The sequence below is a fragment of the Salvelinus fontinalis genome, chromosome 12 (genome assembly GCF_029448725.1).
Source record: "Salvelinus fontinalis isolate EN_2023a chromosome 12, ASM2944872v1, whole genome shotgun sequence".
NCBI classification, from domain to species: Eukaryota; Metazoa; Chordata; class Actinopteri; order Salmoniformes; family Salmonidae; genus Salvelinus; species Salvelinus fontinalis.
This window is the reverse complement of record NC_074676.1, coordinates 22035509-22055675: the sequence shown is the minus strand read 5'-3', so window position 1 is coordinate 22055675 and position 20167 is coordinate 22035509. Positions and strand designations below refer to the sequence as shown.

The 20167-nt window shown below is 46.5% G+C and overlaps 2 protein-coding genes across 4 annotated transcripts in view; both read left to right on the top strand.

The window, feature by feature from the left end:
- The window catches only part of LOC129866978 (otogelin-like protein), a 50989-nt gene extending 36626 nt beyond the window's left edge, over positions 1-14363 (top strand). For 2 of the 3 annotated variants that reach the window (XM_055940040.1, XM_055940039.1), the window contains exons 29-56: positions 1487-1643; positions 2003-2029; positions 2209-2388; positions 2518-2796; positions 2931-3048; positions 3175-3254; positions 3336-4162; positions 4297-4474; positions 4597-4739; positions 4872-4895; positions 4987-5079; positions 5188-5377; positions 5756-6115; positions 6333-6518; positions 6773-6985; positions 8359-8463; positions 8557-8664; positions 8811-8912; positions 9014-9118; positions 9297-9337; positions 9443-9506; positions 9579-9757; positions 10100-10204; positions 10366-10485; positions 10604-10649; positions 12120-12191; positions 12787-12866; positions 12955-14363. In XM_055940040.1, the coding sequence (XP_055796015.1) occupies positions 1487-1643; positions 2003-2029; positions 2209-2388; positions 2518-2796; positions 2931-3048; positions 3175-3254; positions 3336-4162; positions 4297-4474; positions 4597-4739; positions 4872-4895; positions 4987-5079; positions 5188-5377; positions 5756-6115; positions 6333-6518; positions 6773-6985; positions 8359-8463; positions 8557-8664; positions 8811-8912; positions 9014-9118; positions 9297-9337; positions 9443-9506; positions 9579-9757; positions 10100-10204; positions 10366-10485; positions 10604-10649; positions 12120-12191; positions 12787-12866; positions 12955-13155 (4383 nt within the window). In that variant the 3' untranslated portion in view covers positions 13156-14363. The remainder of the gene's footprint in view (positions 1-1486; positions 1644-2002; positions 2030-2208; positions 2389-2517; positions 2797-2930; positions 3049-3174; positions 3255-3335; positions 4163-4296; positions 4475-4596; positions 4740-4871; positions 4896-4986; positions 5080-5187; positions 5378-5755; positions 6116-6332; positions 6519-6772; positions 6986-8358; positions 8464-8556; positions 8665-8810; positions 8913-9013; positions 9119-9296; positions 9338-9442; positions 9507-9578; positions 9758-10099; positions 10205-10365; positions 10486-10603; positions 10650-12119; positions 12192-12786; positions 12867-12954) is intronic. The other variant, XM_055940041.1, reaches the window with a different exon arrangement.
- Positions 14364-16026: 1663 nt separating this feature from the next.
- Positions 16027-20167, top strand: part of LOC129867705 (phosphatidylinositol phosphatase PTPRQ-like) — a 61019-nt gene continuing 56878 nt past the window's right edge. The window contains 2 exon segments of the mRNA XM_055941259.1: positions 16027-16038; positions 16223-16354. Coding sequence (XP_055797234.1) covers positions 16027-16038; positions 16223-16354 — 144 coding nt within the window.

Here is a 20167-nt window from a genome sequence, read left to right as displayed (position 1 = left end):
TTTAATATGGCTTTTCTCCCTGGCATTCCTTCCCCGTTGATTTTACCCACTCACCGTAGCGGTAGTGAAGCTCATGAACCAAGGACTGAACACCTCCCTCTGCAATTGAATCCTGGACTTCCTGACAGGCCACCCCCATATGGTGAGGGTAGGCAACAACACATCCGCCACGCTGACCTTCAATACGGGGGCTTTCAGGGGTGCGTGTTTTGTCCCGTACTGTACTCCCTGTTCAACCATGATTGCATCTCAACCTACGACTCCAAAACCATCAAAAGTGTTGCTGATGACACGATGATGGTATGCCTGATCACTAACGACAATGAGACAGCCTATAGGGAGGTCAGTGACAACCTCAACAAGACAAAGAAGCTGATCGTGGACTACAGAAAACGGAGGGCCGAGCACGCCCCCATCAACGGGTCGAGAGCTTCAAGCTCTTCACTGTTCACGTCACTAAAGAATTAATATGGTCCACACACACCAACACAGTCGTGAAGAAAGCACAACATGGCGTCTTGCCCCTCAGGAGGCTGAAAAGATTTGGCATGGGACCTCAGATCCTCAAAAAGTTCTACAGCTATACCATCGAGAGCATCTTGACTGGCTGCTTCACCGCTTCATATGGCAACTGCTTGGCATCCAACCACAAGGTGCTACAGAGGGCAGTGCATATGGCCTAGTACATTACTGGGGTCGGGCACCCTGCCATCCTGTATCTCTATACCAGGTGGTGTCAGAGGAAGGCCCTAAAAACTGTCAATGACTCCAGCCACCCAAGTCATAGACTGTTCTCTCTGCTACCGCACGGCAAGTGGTACCGATGCACCAAGTCTGGAACCAACAGGACCCTGAACAGCTTCTACCCCCAAGCCATAAGTATGCTAAATAGTTAACAAAATAGCTACCCAGACAATTTCCATTGACCCTTTATGAACTAACTCTTTGACTCATCACATATGCTGCTGCTACTGTTTATTATATATCCTGTTGCCTAGTCACTTTACCACTACCTTTGTGTACATATCTACCTCAATTACCTTGTACCCCTGCACATCAACTCAGTACTGGTACCCCGTGTATATAACGTTCCTCATTGTTTATTTCTTCCTTGTGTTATTCTTTTTCTATTTTTTTTCTATTTTGTCTCTCTGCATAGTTGGGAAGAGCACATAAGTAAGCATTTCACTGTTAGTCTACACCTGTTTACGAAGCATGTGGCAAATAAAATGTGATTTGATCCCTGTGTTCCAGAGTTTAACCCACGTCTCATTGTTCTGATGTCCCATCACTCCTATTCACTCCCCTTCAACACACACACACATGTCACTCATTCCTACCTACATTATTCACACACACTCCTAACCCACATCTAACCCCAATGACCTGTCTCCCACTCTAAACCCTCACTCACCCCCCAGGTAGATATGACCTGGTTCTAATGTACATCTGCAACCTGTGTGTGTGTGTTTTCATGTGTGTGTAGGTGGATGTATCATGGTTCTATAGGAACTGCTTGACAGACACGTGTAACTGTAACCGAGGCGGAGACTGTGAGTGTCTGTGTACGTCCATTGCTGCCTATGCACATACCTGCTGTCAACACGGTGTCACTGTGGTCTGGAGAAACCCCTCTGTCTGCCGTGAGTACAGACACACATACACACACAATGTGTGTCTGTTCCTCCGACTTTCTCTCTGTCTGTCAGCATAGGTGCTGGGTCAGTCAATGCTCCTACACGCCCGCATGCACACACACATGCCAGTACACAGAACTATAGAGTCTCCCCTCTGACCCTAAAATATTTATATCTGTCATCAAATGACCACAGATACACGTGCACACACACACACACATACACTCTTACACAATACCATGGTCTCTCTATCCCTGCTTGATCTACACAGTATGTCTTGGCTATGAAAGGCTACAGTACTATCACATACTGTACATATGTGATGTTGTATGTTTCTAAATGTTTGTACTTGTTTTTTCTTTCAGCCTATGATTGTGAATACTACAACCAAGGTCTGTTTGAACGCTAACCAAAATGACTCACAAAGGAACACCATTCAATCACACAAAAATACAAAATACACATATACAAACTGAGCTACATAATATATTCACTCAACATTGAGAATATCCTCCACCCCTCTCTCTCTCTCTCTCTCTCTCTCTCTCTCTCTCTCTCTCTCCCTCTGTAGAGTTAGGTGAAGGACCGTTTTCGGTGGTCAGTGCTGTATATAACGCTACAGTCTTCGGTGTGAACAGAACCAGTGGGTCAGTGTTTCCTCTAGTTAGGGAGTTCGCAGGCGGGCTGCCTCCCCCTGGGCTACTCTTCAACTTCATGATCACAGCAGGACTACAGAAGGACCGCACATCACGTGAGTCTCACACACACACACACACACACACACACACACACACACACACACACACACACACACACACACAAAACACACACAAACTCAACTCACATCAGCTTCACCCATATGTTAAACTCTGTATTACAGGTCTCCCGGTGGTCTCTCTGGAGTCAGCAGAGCGTCCTAACTACTTCCTCGTTGTGTCTGAGCGTACTAGGCTGCGGTTGGAGCAGTGGACCAGAGGGGAGGAGTTTGGCAACAGGGCTTCCTTCCTGCAGCACCAGGGGGTGTTCCTGCCTGGCCACACCTCTTTCGAGCTGATTGGCCAGCCAGGAGTGTTCCTGACTCTGACACGCACGTCTGCACGAGCTCAGAAATATGACAACTCTGACAACTTCAAGACCAGCAGCTCCTTTACTCTGGAGGGTTAGATAGAAATACAAATTCATAATACGCAGCACACACACAGTTTCTTTTACTGTAGTTCTTATGTGTATGTTCATAATAAGTTTGTGTTACAGAGAGCAGTTACAATATGTTTGTGTATGTTTGTATTACAGAGAGCAGTTTTGTGATCCCGTACCGTATGATGTGTGAGTGGCGCTACCATGCATGTGCCAGTCCGTGTGTCCGTACATGCAGCGACCCCACTGCCACACGCTGCCACTTCCTGCCCCCGTAAGAACACGCCTAACATAGAAATGCACGCTTACAAACACACACTTACAACATGGTTATACAGTGTAAGGGCATGATTAATATGCGCTTTGAACGTTTGTCCGTGTCTATATGTGTGTCTGGCAGGGTGGAGGGCTGTTTCCCTCGCTGCCCCAAAAACATGGTTCTTGATGAGGTCACCAGGAGATGTGTCTACACAGAGGACTGTGAGTAGAGTGTGCATCACACCAGGATCTGTAAAGTTACATCGTTTTTAGAGTAATGTATGTCTGTGTGTCTTTCCTCAGGTGTGTCCCTACCTCCCACTCCTACACCCTACGCCTTCGTAAACCGAACGACCACCACCCCAACTACTACTGCTGTTAGGCCTACTAGTACTACTACTACATCTAGGACCACTACTAGTAGTACCAGAACTACAACCAGTGTTGCCTCTACAACTGTTACTGCCACCAGAGCCCCCACTACACCCAGTACAGCCCACCTGACGGAGAGTTTCACTCCCACCCTTACCCCTCCTCGCTCCCCCTCTCCTCCTCCCCCTTCTCTGCCCGCACCCTCCACCCCCACTGTCTCTCCCTCCATCTCCCCCTCTCCCTCCGCCACCATTACTAGCAGCACCACTGGGGTCACGACCCCGACCTTGACCCCTGCAGTGGTCACTAGAGTAACTATGGAAACGCCATCCCCTACTTCCCCCAGCCTGGTAGTGACCGAATCTACCACTCCTCCTCTTCTCTCTCCTGCTTCTCCCTCTCGCTCTCCCCCTCCTCCCCCTCCTACTACCCCTCCCCAGCCTTCTACCCAGCCTTCCAGCTCCCCCTCAGCTCCCCCTATCTCCTCCCCCACTTCCTTTTCCCTTCATCCCCCTCTCTCCTCCACCCCCACCCTGACCACCACAGAAACACACCGTCCTGTTGCTACGCCCACGGAGACTACCTCTGTATTTCCAGTCATTTATGACACCTCCGTTACCATGTCGACATCACCCCCCGAGACGACGGAGTCCATAACAACGGAAACAGCCACTAGCCCAGACTCCTCTCATACACCTGAGGCAGTCACCATGCCGACAGTGCTGTCCCCCTTCCTCCTGCCCACCACCCCCTGCACAGTAAGAGCCCATCAGTGAGAGACAGTGTGTATGGACATGATAAGAGGGCCGAGCATGCAGCCCTGGAGAACTCCCTTTGCCAGTAGCTGATCTCTCTGATCTCCCTCTCTCTCGTCTCTCTCTGTTCTCTCCAGCCCCCGTATTCCTACCGTGTTGATGAGTGTGCAGAACTGATCTGTTTTAACGGGGAGCTGCTCCTCCATAACTCCTCCCTCCACTGTCGGTACAACACTACTCCTCCTCGCTGCTCTCTGCTGGGCATGGCTGTCCTCACCAACACCGACCCCTGCTGCCCGCTCTGGCAGTGCCCCTGTAAGAACACACACTACTGTACATACACACACACACTACATACACACCAACACACACACATTTTACAGACATACTGTGCTTGTGTGTGTTTGCCTATCCGTGCATGTGTGTGTATGTGTTAGGTCGCTGCTCTGTGATGTCAGACCTGCGTGTGATAACGTTTGACGGTAACAACGTAGCGCTGTATGATAACGGCTCCTACATCCTGGTCTACCTGCCCACAGAGAACATCATAGGAACAGTGAATAAATGCCCTACCAGCCAGGTACACACACACACACAAGCTAAAACACACACACAAACGCTCTGTTTTAAATACACTCGTTATTATAAACTGTCATAGGATGCCAGAAGCACCTGATTCTGATTGGTTTACCTTTTCTTGTTTCATATTTAGAGCGTCAACTCCATCAGACGACCTGTGAGTTTCCTTTTAATATCTAATCGTGATCATTATCATAGTAATTATATGGTCATTATTACACTGTTTTACTTGGACATCTTTCTCTCAGAGCCCTAGTGGTGGAACGTCAGGTCTGTGTTTCAAGAACTTGAACATCACCACTCCCTCCTACAGGATCATCATCAACCGTCTTGACCGCAAGGTGACTATCACTGACCGCAACCGACTGACCACTGAACCATTACTGATCGCATACACTGTAGAACACAGCTCATGCTCACAGCTCATCTGTGTGTGTGGGGGTATACAGGTGTCAGTGAACCACATCAAGGCGCGGCTGCCTTTCTCCCGCCAGGCTCTGTCAGTAGAGGACACAGGCAGTATGTACCTGATCACCACTCCTGGAGGAGTCAACATACAATGGTACCACAGCACTGGCATCATGGTGTTGCAATACACCGCTCCCTCCAATACATCTGCTCCTACTAGAGGCCTCTGTGGTAAGACATCCATGCGCTAGATTTGGCATTTACTCTAACGCTTCCATCCTTCATTGTCAGATCAGGGATGTGGGTTTGTTTTGAAGACGTCCACTAGCATGATTTAATGAACCTGGAGAAGAGAGAACGTTTCTCTCAGACCTTGCCCTATTCCTGGCCTATTTCTTCAGGGTGTGCGCATGTGGGCGTGCATTTATTCATCCGTGCATGTTATGAACATAAGTGTATCCGTAACAGTTTTGTAAATAAAGTATCAAGTTGTTTTAAATTGTGATCGAGAGTTGCGCCTCTTCCTTCTCAATGCTCATGCTATTATTTGGTTGCACCTTGTTTCACGTTGGTTGAGCACCTTTTACTCCCTGCTGGTGTGTCTCCCAGGGTGTTGTGACGGGAACCCAGCTGATGACCTGAAGCTGCCTAACGGTACGGTGGTGAGGGAGGTGGCAGACCTGGGTCTGTTCCTGCAGGCCTGGAGGGTCCACACCTCAGAGGACACGGAACACACACGACGCATCGGGGACAACTGTACCACTGGAGACTGCTCTACCTGTCTTTCCATGCTCAGACAGAGACCTTTCACTCCCTGCCACAGCAAGGTGTCTCCAGAGCAGTTCTGTGATGTGATGTGGGCAGGGGACCTCCACTATAAGGCCCACCAGTGTGACTTCCTGGCAGCCTACGTAGCTGTCTGCTACACTTACCAAGTCTGCATCAACTGGAGACGACACAACTTCTGCCGTAAGGACCTCGTACACACACACACCAATACACACTAATACACACACACATCAGGTCTACATTAGCTGGTGATGTCACAACGGTATGTTCTTGCGGTGTGTCTGTGTGCGTGTGTGTGTCTGTGTGTGTGTGTGTGTGTGTGTGTGTGTGTGTGTGTGTGTGTGTGTGTGTGTGTGTGTGTGTGTGTGTGTGTGTGTGTGTGTGTGTGTGTGTGTAGCGTTGAGGTGTCCCTCAGGTAGGGAGTACCAGGCGTGTGTGTCGACCTGTACCACCCGGACCTGTCAGAACAGAGAGTTCTATGAGGAGACCACCTGCTCCCACATCAGAGAGGAGTGTGTGTGTCGCTCTGGAACCATCCTGCACCGAGCAGACTCCACTTACTGCGTCACAGAGGAGCAGTGTGGTGAGTATGTCAGCTCTATGTCAGCTCTATGTCAGCTGTATGTCAGCTGTATGCCAGCTCTATGTCAGCTGTATGCCAGCTCTATGTCAGCTGTATGCCAGCTCTATGTCAGCTGTATGTCAGCTCTTTGTCAGTGTATGTCTGCTCTAGTATGTCAGCGAGCTTGTGCTCTATATGACTCTTGTTATGGTTCTGCTTCTGTGTTTTTTAGAGTGTACTGATAATGTCTGTGGTGTCTGTATGTGTGTTTGTAGTGTGTACGGATAACGAGGGGTCTCCGCGGGCCCCTGGGGAGGTGTGGAACGGGTCATTGCGTGGCTGCTGTCTGTTCCGCTGCCTGGAGAACGGTTCTGTGGTGGCAGTAGAACCTGACTGCAGCTTTAGTCCCACTCCGCTGTGTGAGAGGGAGGGAGAGTACGTACTGGACGTCCTGGAAGAGGGGGCCTGCTGTCCCAAGAAGATCTGTGGTGAGGACACACACACACATGCATGCTTAGACACCTACATATACCATCGACTCTCTCTCTCTCTCTCTCAATTCAATTCAAGGGGCTTTTTTGTCATGGGAAACATATGTTTACATTGCCAAAGCAAGTGAAATGGATAAACAAAAGTTTAAAAAACAATAAAAAGTGAACAGTAAATATTACACTCACACAAGTTCCCAAAGAATAAAGACATTGTAACGGCCGTCTGAAGAAGAGGGAGTGGACCAAAGCGCAGCGTGGTAAGTGTTCATGCTTTCTTTATTAAAACTAAACACTAAATAACAAAAACAACAAAGAGAACGAACGAAACCGAAACAGTTCTGTCTGGTGCAGACACAAAACAGAAAACAACTACCCACAAAAACCATGTGGGAAAAGCTACCTAAGTATGGTTCTCAATCAGAGACAACGATAGACAGCTGCCTCTGATAGAGAACCACACCCGGCCAAACAACAAAGAAATACAAAACATAGAAAATGAACATAGAATGCCCACCCAAATCACACCCTGACCAAACCAAAATAGAGACTAGAGACTCTCTACGGTCAGGGCGTGACAGACATGATGTCATATTATGTCTATATACAGTGTTGTAACATTGTGCAAATAGTTAAAGTAAAAAATGTCAAACAAATAATCATAAATATGGGTTGTATTTACAATGGTGTTTGTTCTTCACTGGTTGCCCTTTTCCTGTGGCAACAGGTCCCAAATTTTGCTGCTGTGATGGCACACTGTGGTATTTCACCCAATAGATATGGGAGTTTATCAAAATTGGATTTGTTTTCAAATTCTCGGTGGGTCTGTGTAATCTGAGTGAAATATGTGTCTCTAATATGGTTATACATTTGGCAGGAGGTTAGGAAGTGCAGCTCAGTTTCCACCTCATTTTGTGGGCAGTGAGCACATAGCCTGTCTTCTCTTGAGAGCCATGTCTGCCTACGGCGACCTTTCTCAATAGCAAGGCTATGCTTACTGAGTCTTACTTCTCTTCTCTCTCTCTCTCTCTCTCTCTCTCTCTCTCTCTCTCTCTCTCTCTCTCTCTCTCTCCTCTCCTCTCTCTCCTCTCTCTCTCTCTCCTCTCTCTCTCTCCTCTCTCTCTCTCTCTCTCTCTCTCTCTCTCTCTCTCTCTCTCTCTCTCTCTCTCTCTCCTCTCTCTCTCTCTCTCTCTCTCTCTCTCTCTCTCTCTCTCCACTCTCTCTCTCTCTCTCTCTCTCTCTCCTCTCTCTCTCTCTCTCTCTCTCTCTCCTCTCTCTCTCTCTCTCTCGCTCTCCTCTCTCTCTCCTCTCTCTCTCTCTCTCTCTCTCTCTCTCTCTCTCTCTCTCTCTCTCTCTCTCTCTCTCTCTCTCAGAGTGTAATCTGACCATCTGTGAGAGTGAGGCTCCGCCCTGTGAAAATGGGAACCGACTGGTGATTGGTTACAGTGCCTTGTCCTGCTGCCCAGAGTACCGTTGTGGTAGGTACTGAACCAAAAGGTAATAGCTTTAATCATTCACTGGTATTGTTAGGTGTGATTTAATAACTGAGTCCTGTGATTGGTCTGTCTCAGAGTGCGACCCCCATGCCTGTCCCCCCGTCACCGCCCCTGACTGCAGAGAAGATCAGTTCCTCGTGGAGGTCCGTGAGGACAACTCCTGCTGTTACTCCTTCCTGTGTGGTAAGGTCAGACCTTATACTGCTTCCTGGGTCGACCGTCTCCGTCCAACATTACTGTAGCTGGACTTTGGGTAGAAGTTGCCCTTAAGTAGAGGACCAACCCAAAAACAGTCAGTGGCCAATGGTGTGTGTGTCTTCTCTCTGCAGTGTGTGAGTCATGTATCGAGCCCGTGCCGGCCTGTTCCGATGGCGAGATATTAGCTGTGAATCTAAACACCACCAACAGCTGCTGCCCTCAATACCACTGTGGTAACCCACACACATTATACTCTACACACTATACAAGCTGTACACATACACAGTACACATACACAGTGTTGATGTTTACAGCAGTGTTCTCTTGCGTGCAGTGTGTGATGTGAACTTGTGTCTTGAGTCGTCTCTGACCTGCTCTCCTGGCCTGTCTTTGGTCCAAACAACCCACCCTGGACACTGCTGCCCCGACCACCGCTGTGGTACACACACACACACAAACACAAATTTTTGCACAGGCAATAGTTGCACACACACATCTAAATGCACACACATACCATCATGCCCAGAACTGTGTCTTTGAAAAATCTTGTAGTCCAAACAGAGCATGGTTCTAGGCCTCCAGTTCTGTAGTAAACAAAGTCTCTCTTCTTCTTTCAGAATGCCAGTGTGAGGACAGCTCTCTCCCAGTCTGTCAGGTGGTGAGTCAGTCAACTTCAGGAATATTCCTGTTTGTGTGTGCAATGTGCATGCGTGCATGTGTGTGTGTTTTTGTGTGTGTCATAGTAACGTCTCTGGTCTCTCAGGGGGAGGTACAGGTGGAGGTTCCAGACAGCAGAAGCATCTGTGGCTGCCCCCGCTACACCTGCAGTAAGTACACACACATACACACACTATGCACAGACACACCCTAGGCTACTAACCCCTGACCTCTGTGTGTAGAGAAGGCAGAGGTGTGTGTGTTCCAGGGAGTCACGGTGCTGGGGCCAGGGCAGAGCCTGATTCAGTACTATGAAGGAGAGCTGTGTTACACCGTTCACTGTCTGACACACCGTGACACACACACCGGATACTACGCCATGGACGTGTCCGCTGTCAACTGCTCTCGGAAGTGTGGCCCGGTATGTCTCTCTCCCTCTCTCTCACACAGACTCCAAACTTCCATCCTGATCAGAGTTACGTAAACCCTTCTGACTTCACCCCCCCCTCCTTTCTGACTCCCCCCTTCTGACTCCCCCCCTTCTGACTTCTCCCCTCCTCTTACTTCGCCCCCTCCTTCTGACTTCTCCCCTCCTCTGACTTCTCCCCTCCTTCTGACTTCTCCCCTCCTCTGACTTCTCCCCCTCCTTCTGACTTCTCCCCCTCCTTCTGACTTCTCCCCCTCCTTCTGACTTCTCCCCCTCCTTCTGACTTCTCCCCCCTTCTGACTTCTCCCCCCTTCTGACCTCCCCCCCACCTCTCAGCACCAGCTTTACGTAGCATCATCAGACCCTCAGGTGTGCTGTGGCTCCTGTAAGAACATCTCCTGTTCCTTCAACATCCACAACAGAACCACTGAGGTCTTCACTGTGAGAACACACACACACACACACACACACACACACACTCACACACACACACACACACACACACACACAGCCTAATACTGCCAAACAGACACAAATAATCTACTTAACACACAGGAAAATCCTGGATGGATAACGTTGACGGTGTGTGTGTGTGTGAACAGGCGGGGAGCTCCTGGGTGGATAACTGTACACGGTACGACTGTGTGGAGACGGCAGGGGGAACCGTGGTGCTGGCCTCAGGGGTGGTCTGCCCCCCCTTCAACGACACAGAGTGCACTCAGGTACACACACACACACACACACACACACACACACACACACACACACACACACACACACACACACACTAACATTCACACACAATGAGGTCTGTCTGTAACCTTTCTTCAATCATTGCAGAATGGGGGCGTGGTCCAGAGCTATGTGGACGGCTGTTGCAGAACATGTAAGTGACCGAACACATTTGCTACTCATATGCTTTCAGCTGTCAATCACAGGGGTGGGCAGGGCGTTGCCTGGCAACGGTTGGGCTTATTGGCTGACTGGTTGGGGGGTGTGGCCTGTAGCAGCGTAAAGCAGAGTAAAAGCTTGTGGTTGGCTGGCAACAACCAGCATGAATCACTACACTACCCATCAGCCTCTGCTGTAGGAGTGGTCCTAGAGCTGCCTGATGGTCCTGATACACTGTCATGATAATATTGAAGAAAGATTTTACTGTTGATTGGAAAATATTTGTATTTAGTGGATAAATTATCATAACCCACAGTTATCTGGAGATTAACAGCATGCAAACAGTGGTCCGTCCTACCACTCAAATTTTATTTTACACTCAATGATGCTAATGATAAACTGTAGCTAAACAGACTCTCTAAATCCTTAAAGTACTTTCTAGATGTCCATAAGAGGAAGGCCGTTTGTATTTTAAGTGAACTGCAGTGGTGGAAAAAGTATCCATTTGTCATACTTGAGTAAAAGTATAGATACCTTAATAGAAAGTTACTAAAGTAAAAGTAAAAGTCACCCAGTAAAATACTACTCGAGTAAAAGTTTAAATGTATTTGGTTCTAAAAATACTTAAGTATCAAAAGTAAATGTAATTGCTAAAATATACTTAAGTATCAATAATTTCCAATTCCTTCTTTTAAGCAAAGCATATGGCACCATTTTCTTGTTTTTGAAGTGTATGGATAGCCAGAGGCACACTCCAACACTGAGACATCATTTATAAAAGATGCATTTGTTTTTAGTGAGTCTGCCAGATCAGAGACAGAAGGGATGACCACGTGTTGTCTTGATAAGTGCGTGAATTGGGCCATTTCCTGTCCTGCTAAGCGGTCAAAATTAAGTACTTTTGGAAGTCAGGTAAAATGTATGGAATAAAAACTACATTATTTCTTTAGGAATGTAGTGAAGTAAAAGTAAAAGTTGTCAAAAATATAAATAAGTAGTACTTATTTTAAAGTACTACTTAAGTAGTACTTTAAAATATTTTTACTTTAGTACTTTACACCACTGGTGAACTGTCCCATTAAACACAAATTGTGCATGTAAAGGTGAAGAACACAGATCCAGTCTGCTCTCCCAGTAATACAGCAGCTCTGCCTCCTTGTCCGCTTGCCTGCTCTACCAGTTTGGCCAATGGGAATGCTTGTTTTTGTTACATTTTGGCCAATGGTGATGCTTGGTGTTTAGTTTGGCCAATGAGAATGAGCCTTGGTGCATCAGCGTGTAGTAATCCTGAGTGTTTGGCCATCTGGCTGTCTTCCCCAGTCTCAGAGAACATTGTCTGGCTCCTATGGCTGTGCATGCCACTGCGCTGATTCCTCTGTGTGTTTTCAATGTGTTCTAAACCAACGTTAACCTGTGTGTTCTCCTATCGTTCTCCTGACGTTGTTGTTCCTGCCGCTGCTCCCAGGTTCTGGAGTCGGTGTTATACCGTTTACCGTTAACCCCGTAACCCCCACTGGTAGTACTAACTGTGACAAAGGTACCACGACCTCTCACCTTTCATCTTTAACCTCTCACCCCATAACCCTCACAGGTAGTACTAATTGTGACACAGGTACCACGCCCTCTCATCCTTCACCTATCACCGTGTGTGTTTGTCTAGTCCTAACCCTACCACACCATACATATAAACTACAGGTCAAGGTTCACCTAACATTCCTCAGGACAAAACCCCATTCCAATGGGTCAACATGTTATTGCTGTGCTGAATCCTCTATGTGAGTAAGAATCATCCCCATTCCTTCACATATACAGAGAGTTTGGCCAAGTGTAGAGCTGGACGCCATGTTGCTACCGCTCAACATTCCATCATCCCCCGCCCCTCTGCCCCCTGTGGCTTACCCCCGATTGGCTAGAGTGAGTTTAAGTTCAGGCCAGTGGCCAATGGGAGCTGGGTCTCTGGCATGAGAACTGCCCCCCAGTCAGCTGGCTGTCAATTAAACTGAGCCCCCGCTGCTAGGCAAAAGAGTCCTGCTCAAGGCCTTTTACTGTGTGAATGACAGGACTCTGGGGGTGAAAGCTGTGTGTGTGGTTGCGTGTATCTCAGTGTTTTCTCTGTGTGCGTGTGTGTTTAGGTAAGGAGGACGGTAAGACGTGTAAGCGTGTAGCAATCCGAACCACCATCAGAAAAGACGACTGCAGGAGCAACGCACCGGTAAGAGAGAGACAGTAGCAATAAGACCGTTTTTTTTATGGAGTATAACATTTTACCGCCCCTCTCTCTTTCTCTCTCTCTCTCTCAGTTGACAGTGTATTCGTGTGATGGGAAGTGTCCGTCTGCCACCATCTTTAACTTCAACATCAACAGCCACGCCCGCTTCTGTAAGTGCTGCAGAGAGAGTGGACTACAAACCCGCTCCGTCACCCTCTATTGCTCACGCAATGCTACTCTGGTGGACTACAGCTTCCAGGAACCTTTAGACTGCTCCTGCCTATGGAACTAAAGAGATCTACTGTAATCCAGGGCTAGTCAACTAGATTCAGTCGCAGGACAATTTTTATCGGAGAGGATGGTCGGGGGCATGGAAAATAATTATAATAATTTTTACACTGTGTACCTACACACTGAAGAAGGCTGTAAAGACGAAACATCTGTGTACGCTATCCCTGGTGCAGTAAAAACATGTAACACATTGAATAATGAAGTAAGCTTTATGCAACATATTTTTGAGTGTGAACCCATTACACCTCTTTGTTTGTCTGAATTCATAGGTTTTATGCACCAGCCAAGCTTCTGGGAGAGCGTGATGGTTCTCTTTTGATTAGTTACACTGCAAATTGACCACAACTAAGCCAAAAAATAAATGGTTTTTGAAAATAACAATAATTTCATACATTGAGACACGTTTTTTGGGGGGGGGGCATACTTGGAAACGTTTCCTTAACTAAACTCATTTTTAGCTGAATTCCTTGTGATTTTACAGTCTTTTTTAACGTAAAATGAAATTCTATCTACCCTGATCTAGTCGATGTGAGCTCCAGTATGGTAAACAGTAGGTTGGACGGAGGATGGAACAGAGGTTAGAGGTCAGACAGGTCAAGCGTCCAGGTAGGCGAGTTCTTTAGTCTTCCTTCAGTCTGTTGTTGAAGGGTGTATGCTGGCCTGTTGTAGTGACCCTGTCATTACAGATGTGTAGTGGTCAGATGTGTAGGGCTGTAACCTGTTCCTGCTGTATTATGATAACACTAGTCCTATCTGTACTGCTGTAGCCTGCTCCTCCTCGTGTGTAACACTAGCTAGTCCTCTCTCGCTTTATAATGTTCAGATCAGTTGGTCCCAGCTGACAGGACTACGCTGATTTAGTACGTCAGTGATCTAGTTCTCTCCTGATGACTGAAATGTTTAATATGCCTCTAATATTTGTCGTAGAACAAAAAACATTCATTACAAATGTAAAGCTTTTATACAGAAGTATGAAGCATTGTGCCAGTAATCATACAGTATGTGCTGTGTTGTTTATTATGAAGCATTGTGCCAGTAATCATACAGAATGTGCTGTGTTGTTTATTATGAAGCATTGTGCCAGTAATCATACAGTATGTGCTGTGTTGTTTATTATGAAGCATTGTGCCAGTAATCATACAGAATGTGCTGTTGCCATCACACAGATGTTACCAGTCAGAATAGAACAATAAAACACTCAACAGTGTCTGACTGACTGGTTGGTGTTTTTTTGCATGAATGAAAAATGTTCCATCCTCCTCCTCCACACACACACACTCCCCTGCTGACTCAGTGTGTTCAGTGCTGACGTGTGTTTGTGTTTCTCTGGCGTGGTAGTGTGTAATTATTGTGTGGGAGTCTGTGTAACAATGTGTATGTATATACACTTGAGTGTACAAAACATTAGAAGCACCTTCCTAACATTGAGTTGCGCCCCACTTTGCCCTCAGAACAGCCTCAATTCATGGAATCTACAAGGTGTCGAAAGCGTTCCACAGGGATGCTGGCCCATGTTGACTCCAATAATCCCCACAGTTTTGTCAAGTTGGCTGGATATCCCTTGGGTGGTAGACCATTGTTGATACACACAGGAAACTGTTGAGTGTGAAAAATCCAGCAGTGTTGCAGTTCTTGACACACTCAAACCAGCTGGCACCTACTACCATACTCCGTTCAAAGGCACTTAAATCTTTGTCTTGCCCATTCACCCTCTGAATGGCACACATACACAATCCATGTCTCAATAGTGTCAAGGCTTAAAAATCATTCTTTAACCTGTCTCCTCTTCTCCTCTGAAGTGGATTTAACAAGTGACATAAATAAGGGATCATAGTTTTCACCTGGATTCACCTGGTCAGTCTATGTCATGGAAAGAGCAGGTGTTCCTCATGTTTTGTACACTCAGTGTATAATTACCATGTAATTAAACCATGTTAATGACACTTCGTCATCAGTAAAACACCAGTGACCAGGAAGAAGTGAAGTATTGAAGAGGCAGGAAACCACATTGATCTGTCATTGATTAGTAATTGATCAGTAAATTATTCATTTTTTTCTCATTCTCCACAGACCACTAGCTCACATTCCAACTACTCGCTGTTCAGCTCTCTGGGTGTGCACACTCACTCTCTCTCATACACACACAGACTGTTTTGATCTGCCGTGTGGAACACACAGCAGTGGAGTTGGTTAGCAAATCACTGCATCAATACAGCCCAGAAATTAATCGACTGAATATTGGGTGTGTGTCTGTGTGAGAAAGAGAGAGTGGTCCTGAATGCACTGGAGAATGAATCTGCAAAGAGACTGAGATGTATGAAATGTTGTCTATCTGGTCGACTTTAATTTCTTTACTTTCACCCTGTTCTTTCTCCCTATATCCTTCTCTCTCCCTCTCTTTCTCCCTCTCTCCTCGGGAGTTGCTCTCTGTGTGGCTGCAAGCCTGGTTGTCATAGTAACCGGCTCTTATCCCAACAAAGAGGAAAAGGCGGCAGGGCAGAAAAAACTGGGCTTAACGACACACACTGATTGAATTGCACTGTGCGTGTCTTCACACGAGGCTCTGCTTCTCGGAAAGCTGCTGTGGAGCGCTAAATTCAAAGTTGTGTTGCGTCACTGGGGAGGACTCCTCGGTACAGTTCAGCTGTGACTACACTCCTCTTATACAGAGCTCTGACAACCTCAGTCCTCACTGAAGCCACTGGACGTGTAGTTACCTCGCTCTTCGGTACATAGATGAGATATCCAAACAGCCAGGTTTTCTGATTCCAAAGCCATATTGATATTGGATGTATGCATGTTGTGGTACTATCTTTAGAGGATAGTACCACGCCACTCCTGTTGTGCATTGATGAGATGACCAGGCTTCCCCATGGATGGAAAGGTGCGTGTGTGCGGCTGCACACAGTTTCTAGCTATTAGTTTTAGGTGAAACAGTTATCTATCACAACACTCATTTAACAGTCTGTCAAAGTTTCAAATGTGACACCTATAGTCTGAGCGATTTATAGAATGTATATGTATAGAACGTCTCTCTTTTTTCCCTCTCACTCTCCCTCTTTTTCCAGGTGGTCAGTCTTTCTTGTGTCCAGTGCTCCGAGCCGGCGGTCGTGGTTGTTGAGGTTATGTTTGGCCTCTTCCCCTCCGGTCAGGATCCAGACTGCTACACTATCTCCTATAGAACAGCACACAACCTCACGGTCAGAACCCACCCACCACACAACCTCCATACAACCATCACCCACCTCTCGGTCTGACCACACAACCACCGGACAACCACAAACATATCGCAACCACTAAACCACTCTCTGTCCCCGCCCCTTCAGTTGTGGCTTGATCCTATTGGCCGCTCTGAGTGTTCGCCTGACTGCAGGCTGCTGCTGCAATTGGCTGAGGAGCCAGTAGAAAGTGACATCACACTGAATGCTATAAAAAAAACGCCACACTGGAGACTAAGACCTTTCATATTGGTGAACCTAACCTTGACCCCTGACCTCTATGGTCCTGTTATAAAACAGAATTTAACAGATAATAGATGAAAAGGAATGGTTTACTGTTTCACAATTAGACTTGTGCAGTTGTAACAGGTTCATGTGTGTGTGTGTGTGTGTGTGTGTGTGTGTGTGTGTGTGTGTGTGTGTGTGTGTGTGTGTGTGTGTGTGTGTGTGTGTGTGTGTGTGTGTGTGTGTGTGTGTGTGTGTGTATGTGTGTGCGTGCGTGCCGGCCTGCGTGCATTTGTGTTTGTGTTTGTTTATGTGACCACCACCAGTGCTTTGCTGTCCTGCAGCCTACAGAACCAACAGACCCTCACTGCCCTCAGTCTTCACAACCATGCACACCAAACACACACAAACTGAACACACACACACACTGACCACACACACAACTCCTCGTACGCAGTGAGAGGCCTGGAGCCTGGAGCACACTACAGCATCACCCGGAGACTACACACCACCATGGAGACAGGTATATTTTTGTATTTTTTCCCTTTATTTAAGCTGGGAGTCAACATTGAGACCAGGACTCTGCATATACAATTTCATGAGACAAAATCACTAATCTAATACAATATAAAACAAGTAAAATGCAACATAAATATTCAAGAAAAACAATTGCATTCCTCAATAAGAAGGATCCCAATCAGTATTTGAAATTGCTCGAGCAACACCAAAACATCCAATCGTAATGTATTTTGTAGTTGGTGCCAGCAATGAGGTGCTTTAAAACTAAAAGCTGATTTACCTAGTTCGGTGGAGACCCGAGGAACCACAAGAGTTTGGTATCTCATATTTTAATCGTGAACTTAGGTGAGTTGGAAGCTTGTGTAGTAGAGCTTTGTAAACAAAACGGGAGTAATGAAGTGATCTACGGGACTTTAATGAGGACCAGCCAACCAGATTCAGATTCAGATCAACTTTATTATCCGACCAGGGGGAAACTCATTTGGTCATGTGCTTGAAAAGACAGTAGATAAAACATGACAACACAAAAACGACACAATAGAATTCAGTCAAAGTGCTATAACTCCACATTTAAAATGAAAGTGTAATATACTGTGTACACGAAGGACCAACAGACTATCTATTATACAGTCTAATGGCTGTCGGAATAAACCAGTCCCCATATTTATCTGTTTTGATTTTCCCCTTGTCCGGCTGCTGCTGTGACTGAATTTTAAGTGAAGGGGATGAGTACTGTCCTGTAAAATGTTTTCAAGTTTTAGGAGGAAGAGTTTTGTGTACAGGTTGATGGCTGAAGGTGTAAGAGTACAGTCGTGGCCAAAAGTTTTGAGAATGACACAAATATCAATTTCCACAAAGTTTGCTGCTTCAGTGTCTTTAGATATTTTTGTCAGATGTTACTATGGAATACTGAAGTATAATTACAAGAATTTCATAAGTGTCAAAGGCTTTTATTGACAATTACATGAAGTTGATGCAAAGAGTCAATATTTGCAGTGTTGACCCTTCTTTTTCCAAGACCTCTGCAATCCACCCTGGCATGCTGTCAATTAACTTCTGGACCACATCCTGACTGATGGCAGCCCATTCTTGCATAATCAATTCTTGGGGTTTGTCAGAATTTGTGGGTTTTTGTTTGTCCACCTGCCTCTTGAGGATAGACCACAAATTCTCAATGGGATTAAGGTCTGGGGAGTTTCCTGGCCATGGACCCAAAATATCGATGTTTTGTTCCCCGAGCCACTTAGTTATCACGTTTGCCAAATGGCAAGGTGCTTCATCATGCTGGAAAAGGCATTGTTCGTCACCAAACTGTTCCTGGATGGTTGGGAGAAGTTGATCTCGGAGGATGTGTTGGTACGATTCTTTATTCATGGCTGTGTTCTTTTGTGAGTGAGCCCTTGGCTGAGAAGCAACCCCACACATGAATGGTCTCAGGATGCTTTACTGTTGGCATGACACAGGACTGATGGTAGCGCTCACCTTGTCTTCTCCGGACAAGCTTTTTTCCGGATGCCCCAAACAATCGGAAAGGGGATTCATCAGAGAAAATGACTTTACCCCAGTCCTCAGCAGTCCAATCCCTGTACCTTTTGCAGAATATCAGTCTGTCCCTGAAGTTTTTCCTGGAGAGAAGTGGCTTCTTTGCTGCCCTTCTTGCCACCAGGCCATCCTCCAAAAGTATTCGCCTCACTGTGCGTGCAGATGCACATTCCTGACAAGCTCAGTACTGGTGGTGCCCCGATCCCGCAGCTGAAGCAACTTTAGGAGACGGTCCTGGCGCTTGCTGGACTTTCTTGGGCGCCCTGAAGCCTTCTTCACAACAATTGAACCACTCTCCTTGAAGTTCTTGATGATCCGATAAATGGTTGATTTAGGTGCAATTTTACTGGCAGCAATATCCTTGCCCGTGAAGCCCTTTTTGTGCAAAGCAATGATGACAGGCACGTGTTTCCTTGCAGGTAACCGTGGTTGACAGAGGAAGAACAATGATTCCAAGCACCACCCTCCTTTTAAAGCTTCCAGTCTGTTATTTGAACTCAATCAGCATGACAGCGTGATCTCCAGCCTTGTACTCGTCAACACTCACACCTGTGTTAACGAGAGAATCACTGACATGATGTCAGCTGGTCCTTTTGTGGCAGGACTGAAATGCAGTGGAAATGTTTTTTGGGGATTCAGTTCATTTACATGGCAAAGAGGGACTTTGCAATTAATTGCAAATCATCTGCTCACTCTTCATAACATTCTGGAGTATATGCAAATTGCCATCATACAAACTGAGGTAGCAGACTTTGTGAAAATTAATATTTGTGCCATTCTCAAAACTTTTGGCCACGACTGTAGTGTCTGCTGCAATCTGGTAAATGGTGTCACCATAGTCAAGAACTGCCAGGGGGGTTGAATGTATAATCTTCTTCCTGCTATTTAGGCAAGATCTATGAAAAAAAGAACAACACACATAGATGTAATTAACGTTGACTGCTATATATCTGAGTTGACTATTGTCTCTCCTCAGCCCAGTGTCCTATTGGTTGGCTGGCGAGTGGAAGGAGCTGCTATTGTCACGGCTGTCGTAAGAAGAGGACCAAGGTGCAGCGTGGTGAGCGTACATACTTTTAATAGTAGATGTTGCCAACAAAACAATAAACAATACCAAAACAAACCGTGAAGCTTAAGGCTATGTGCCATCAAACAAAGTTAACCTCCCACAAACACAGGTGGGAAAAGGGCAGCCTAAGTATGGTTCTCAATCAGAGACAACGATAGAAAGCTGCCTCTGATTGAGAACCACACCCGGCCAAACACAAAGAAATACACAACATAGAACATAGAATACCCACCCCAACTCACGCCCTGACCAAACCAAAATAGAGACATAAAAAGGATCTCTAAGGTCAGGGCGTGATAGCTATAGTGTGAGTAGGCAGAGCCTGTCATTGGGCGATACCCAGCAAACCTGTATGGGCGTGGCTTCAGGAGGTCACCTGGTAGACGTTAAAACAGAGACAGACCTCCTCCTCCTCTCCTCTCACCTGACCACACATAACA